General features: G+C 33.6%; 1 protein-coding gene across 1 annotated transcript; it reads left to right on the top strand.

The window, feature by feature from the left end:
• Positions 1–2135: 2135 nt before the first annotated feature.
• LOC144702741 (small ribosomal subunit protein uS13z/uS13y/uS13x-like) lies at positions 2136–3843 on the top strand. Its single transcript, XM_078574761.1, has 4 exons — positions 2136–2230; positions 2341–2501; positions 2830–3018; positions 3535–3843. The coding sequence occupies exons 1-4, from the start codon at positions 2141–2143 to the stop codon at positions 3638–3640; spliced, it is 546 nt and encodes a 181-aa protein (XP_078430887.1). The 5' UTR covers positions 2136–2140; the 3' UTR covers positions 3641–3843.
• The last annotated feature ends 2624 nt before the right edge of the window (positions 3844–6467 follow it).

Here is a 6467-nt window from a genome sequence, read left to right as displayed (position 1 = left end):
TTAATGCTATGTTTATAATGAAGTCCACAAAAAAATCAAATGAATAAATTAAATTTGATGCGACAACAACACAATGATCATTAGTATTTAAAGATATATTTTGAACGTTCATTCCCACACGTATGTGTTTTATCTATGTCATTCACTAGATTGACATATGTGCTCAGTTTTGCCTCTAGTAACTATCAAAATTTAAAATATATTGTTGTGAAATTTTATTGAGATGATATACTCTATTGTATAACATGTAAATTTAAACGACAGTGGAATTTTTTCAAGTGTTATATTTTAACGTTTTATTATATATAAAGTAATAGTGGTTGAATTAGATATCATAAGATATGACAACCTAAAAAAATTCACCAATGTGACTTAATGGTATTAAGGAAGTTAAACATAGTGTTACATTTATGTTGAGTTTCACGGAAAGTATGTGACAGAACAAATCTGAATTGAATTTTATAAGAGTGAACTGTGTTTCCTGTAAATAGAGTCCATACTCTGGGCCACATAGTTTGGTTCTAGAATCTCTACTGAGTTGATCCAAAAGGTTTGTCCTCAACACTGTTTATCGAGGAACTCTACATTGCATGGTTTTGACTCATTAAAAGGCATTGTGTATGTTTGCATTATATGCCATTGATATTATTCATCTAATAATATTTTGGCGCTACATATTCACTCTATAATATATATATCATAATTATCAAGTATTTGGGTGTTACACCATAGGCTTCCAATAGCCCCCATGTTAATTTATTACTCAACTTAATTAGAATAAATAATGTACTGACTGCTTTAAGTGTGTTCACACGAGAGATGTGTGACCCTTGATCATATTTATTCATGACAGCAAATAAGGAACATGATATGCGAAGAGAGATGAATCATATTACTGTCATCCACAAGGATTTGGCAGCCTCGATTGGTGTATACTTCTAAAAAATCAAATTAGTTAACAACATCTTTGAATTTTTTTGGCGTCGAATAATATAGTCTGCACACAAGAAAAAAATAGTAATTTTCTAAATGGTGAAAAGTGGGGTTACCATGATGGGATAAACTTGGGTTACCATGATGGGATAAACTCGGGTTACCATGGTAGATGAGCTGCAGTATGAAGGTGAAAACAAATACGAACAAAAGTAGAAAATATAATTTTAGCTTTTTCCACTAGAATAATGGGATTCGAGCTTTTGTAATATAAGATAAAATTTTATATCAGATAAATATATGTTTAGATACCATTGCATATTTTTTTATGAGCGCACACAATTCTATAGAAAGATAATGGCAGGCCAGTATACACGTTTAAACACATTTCATGATTTATATTTCATGCAAATAGTGGGAAACACAATGCATATTTAATTTATATGTGCAGATATACTAATAAATATTTTTGCATGAACATTCCTACAATATATATTTGCATGTGTTTTTTGCAGATAATTTTGTAGCGCAAGAGATATAGTTCCACAAAAAATATGATAATGTATTTATATACTAAAAAAATATTTATTAAAATTTACACGTCAGAGATCACTTGCACACTTCTGATTATCAATCCCAGTATTTATCATATGATTTGTATCATATAGTTTATAAATAGGTACATGTAACTTTTAAATGTATTTGAGTAATGCATATATCATATGATATCTATCAGATTATTAATAAATGGATACATATAATTTCTGAATGGATTCAAGTAATACATTTTTTTTGCTTCTTTCACATAATATCTATTATTTCACTTATCCGCATAATATCTATCATTCATTATACTGGAGAAATAAAAGTATGAATAACACTCATCCGCATGACACATGTATATCTATCTCAAACAACCAATACATTTCAAAGCACATTTCCAATGCAACAGATGAAAAATTCACCAAATAATTTATCAAAAATCCGAAGGCCATAACTTCATATTTCGAATTTACTCAGACTTTAAATTTATATTAAACGATACTTATGTGCTTAAAAACAGACATGGTACTTAAAATTAGCATGAACTGATCTATTAAGGGGCATACAATTAATTATACACAATAGAGGGTTAGAGAAGACAAACTTTATATTTAAAGGGGATATATGAAATGTGGTTTCGCCTCGGTGATATATAAATAGGGAAATGAGCTTTGAAATTAGGGTTTACGCTGGCCTCGGTTTCGGAAGGAAGGCGGTGACTGGTAACGAGGAAACTCAATCCGCCGTCGCAATGGTTCGTTTTTCTTCTAGTTTCTACAATGTTTGATCTTCATTTCTTCGGATCTTCTTCCAAGTTTGATTTTTCACCGTTTCGTGAATAATGGGTTGTTTGACTTCTTGCAGTCTCTCGTCGCCAACGAAGATTTCCAACATATTCTCCGTCTACTGAATACAAATGTCGACGGCAAGAAGAAGGTCATGTTTGCTCTGACTTCCATCAAGGGTGTTGGCCGCCGTTTCGCCAACATCGTGTGCAAGAAGGCCGACGTAGACATGAACAAGAGGTGATTAGCAGTACAGTTGTTTTTTTTTTCTCGAATCTCTCTGCCGTGGCATGATTCTCTCATCATTTTGCGCTGGTATTCAGTAATTCAGGTCTATTGGCTTAGTCCTAATAACTTTGCGTTGATTAAAGGCAAAAGTATGTAGACATTTCGTTGATTGTATGAATTACTATCCGTCTTATTTTCTTTCAATTATGCCGTTCTTTTAATGCCAGTGAGGTAGAGAAAGAAGCGTAGTCTTACTGGCCAATGTTGATGTTAGAGAAATTAAATGGCTTTGTATCGATTAATCGCTGACCCATCATTTCCTTTTGAAATTTTTTTATAGGGCTGGCGAGCTCTCTAATGATGAGATCGAGAATCTGATGACCGTCGTTGCCAACCCTCGTCAATTCAAGATCCCTGACTGGTTTTTGAACAGAAAGAAGGATTACAAGGATGGCAGGTACTCCCAGGTCGTGTCTAACGCCCTGGACATGAAGCTTAGGGATGATCTTGAGCGCCTGAAGAAGATCAGGTTCTTACCAACCCAACTTCCTCATTAGTTTATTTTTAGAAACATCACTCGATGCTAATTCAAAAATTGTATTTAAGGGTATAAGGTTTTGTTTTTTAAGGTTTTGGTTTTAGGAGAAAGGGTTTCAGCCAATATAACGATATGATCTCGATCACCAGAAGTGGATGAACCGATTCTTATTGAAAGAATTACACTTGCACTAGTCAAAATTATGGTAGAATTTCATGGTTTTAGATCAAGAGCTATGGGGTATAAGTTTACGGTGCTGGATTAAGGGTTTTTCTCCGCTTAATTGTATGATCTTTCGAATCTGTGGAGGATGATATCTTATTTCTAGTTTTTTATCTTTAGGGAATGATGTTTTGAATTTGTTTCTGGGAGTGGGATGGAATGTTGCTGTCCATATAAGCGGAAGAATTGAATTAATCTCGTGTTATAACTTTTATGATCTATCTTTAGAAAAACATTTTATGACTAATTTTGTTGATATTGAGTATGAACCCTAATTATTTACAGAAACCACCGTGGTCTGAGACACTACTGGGGCCTCCGTGTTCGTGGGCAGCACACCAAGACAACCGGGCGCAGAGGAAAGACTGTCGGTGTCTCCAAGAAGCGATAGATGGTGATCTAATCTCCTTATCAAATCTCTTGCCCATGTTTCTTTTTTTTTGTCAACGAGTCGGCTGGTAGAATTATCCTTCTTTTTTTTTGTTGAATCCATCATATTTGGTTAGAGTTTGAAACTGGGTTTTGAAGTAACCCGAGCTTTCTAATATTTTTGTTGCACAATTTTCAAAAATTTTATTCAGTTCCTTTATGCAATTTAAGACTTATGGTTCTATATGCAATTATTTAAAATGATTGAAACACTCCCCCATATAAATCTGCCTCATATCAGTTCAGTAATCCAAAATTTGAGAATGAGATAGACCATGAGAAAAAAATTCTTCATTCGGATACAGAAATCTCTCTGTTTGTTTGAGTAAAAGCAATCTTCGCATGCTTTTACTAGTGGAAATTGCATTTACACATAGAATATCATTTGCAGCCGTGATGAAAGATGATAAGATTATTAAATAGTTGGCGTATCCATGATTCAGTAATTTTATTATTTTCATAACAATAGCCAGTGATGGTATTTCTCTCGAATAGTGGGAATGACTATCTTTGGGATAAACAATTCATAAACACTAGTCAGAATTACAGAGATTGTTTGGCTCTGTTAAATTTGTTAATCTGAAGTATTCACATTATTTGTGTTGATATCTTAATATACTATTAGTATTCGATTCACTAACTGAAATGTATGATTCCTATTTGTTGTACAATTTAATTGAATAATAAATAGCAGAGCCAGTTACGACTAATAAATACAAACTCGTTTACCTCTAACAAGAACTCTCTCCTCTAAACACTCGGGATGAAATAAGACTTATCACCGTGACCCATGTAAGTCTTAATCAACATAACAATAAATTTCAAAGCATATTTCCGATTAATGGTACACTAATCCGCCAAATAATTTATATAAAGTTAGAAGCAATGTCATTAAAAAAAAAGGAAAATCAAAGGAGTCTTGCTAAAATAAATATAAAGTCATCTATTAAGGGGCATAGTATCAATTACATACATTAGAGAGAAAAGTCTTACTAAAATTAGTATGAACTCATCATCTAAGGAGCATAAAATCAATTTTACAATAGAGAGAGAGGAGTCTTGCCAAACTTTATGTCTAAAGGGGATATGTGACGTATCATTTCTTACTATTCACATGACCCATGCACATCTTATTGAAAACTCTGGAAGAATTGGGAAAGATGTCCCCAATGTTCCTCTCTCTCTATGTATAATTGATTTTATGCCCCTTAGATGATGAGGTCATACTAATTTTAGTAACACTCATAATTCTGGAGGTCATACTACTTGCAGGCAACAAAAAGATGTTCCCAATGTTCCAAAATTTAATTAGAGTGTTTAAAGGTAGTTCTTTCTTACAGTTGAACGAGTTTGTGTTCCTTAATCTAGACTGGTTGAGTTAAATCAATAAAATTGTACAAGGAGCATTGGGAACACTCATAATTAAATGATTTCTGGAGCATTGGGAACATCTTTTTGTTGCCTACACCTTTGTTAACATTTTATCCTCCAGAATTCAGTCAATATTTTATCATCCAGAGTTTTGTATTAATTACTAAATCAATATTGACCAAAGAAGACATTAAAGCATTGATCTTATTCGATAGTTTAATCAATCCTTCTCAATCTAAATAATTCATAAATGATAAGAGTAATAATGATATTCATCTATTGTCAACTTCGTACTAAAAGTCAAATTTTGACCAATTGCCCGTCTGGTTAGGAATCAAATCTCGTGAAATGAATTAAGCTATTTATTATTTTCACCTATTCGAGATTAATTTATTGTACATCTGCTATTTCACTTTTATTTAATTTGAACAATCGTCAAAGCAGAGATTTGACACTGTCAAACCAATATTAAGACCTTAAATTATAAAATGATATAGCTTAAAACCCATCTTCATTCAATGTTATATTAGCTACCACTAGATGGTAACATCACATAACAAGAGTCTTGAAATGAAAGTAAGATAATCCTCAAGTATAGTAAATGCACAAATTTAAGTAAAATTTATCAAAAACGATCATCTTTAAAATTTGAAAGATAATTCAAATAGTGTATAAAAATCATCAAACTGGTCAAAATAGACAATTACATTTAACTAGGCTTGTTAGGCGGATGACGTACCGGCATCTGTTCCGTCAAGTTTTATCATCCCTCATCGTGAAGAGCGATGGACTGATGACTGATTGAAATGATTCTAGTCATTATTCATTTGTCACAGATGATGGATGACTGATGACGGAAATGACAGAGTGGATGCTGGAGGATGACTGATGACGTTTTGGATGAGGAGCTCTGGATATAAATTAAAAAGATAAAATAAACTAATAGATGACCTTCTTCGACAGAGATGAGGAGCATGACAGTCATACTTGAAGAGGATGACGATATTGTAGAAGGGGACAACAACCATGGACAACAAGAACAACAGCCGTCATTGATGATGGGAACACTGAGCGTGGATGATGGGAATGGCGAAAATGGACTGATGAGGATGGTGACTGTGGATGACAGTGATGACAAAAATCAATGACGGGACAACAGGTGTCGATAATAGAGGCGATGACTGCTGACAACAAGGCCGAAAACTGTTGACAGTAGAGAACATCCATGATTGGGAGAAACATTATGGACAACACAGATGATGGGGTTGTCAGCCGTCCGTGACAGGGACAATGACCAATAGTTGTACACCTAGACGATGACCATCATCAAACTGTTGTCTCTCTCACTATCTTTTGCGCTCTCTCACTTTTTCCCTCTCTCACTCACTCTTTTGATGTCTCTCTTTTTCTCTCCATGT

Source organism: Wolffia australiana, chromosome 4 (genome assembly GCF_029677425.1).
Source record: "Wolffia australiana isolate 7733 chromosome 4, ASM2967742v1".
In the NCBI taxonomy this organism is placed as follows: Eukaryota; Viridiplantae; Streptophyta; class Magnoliopsida; order Alismatales; family Araceae; genus Wolffia; species Wolffia australiana.
The sequence above is the reverse complement of the archived record's forward strand: the minus strand, read 5'-3'. Positions and strand labels throughout refer to the sequence as shown.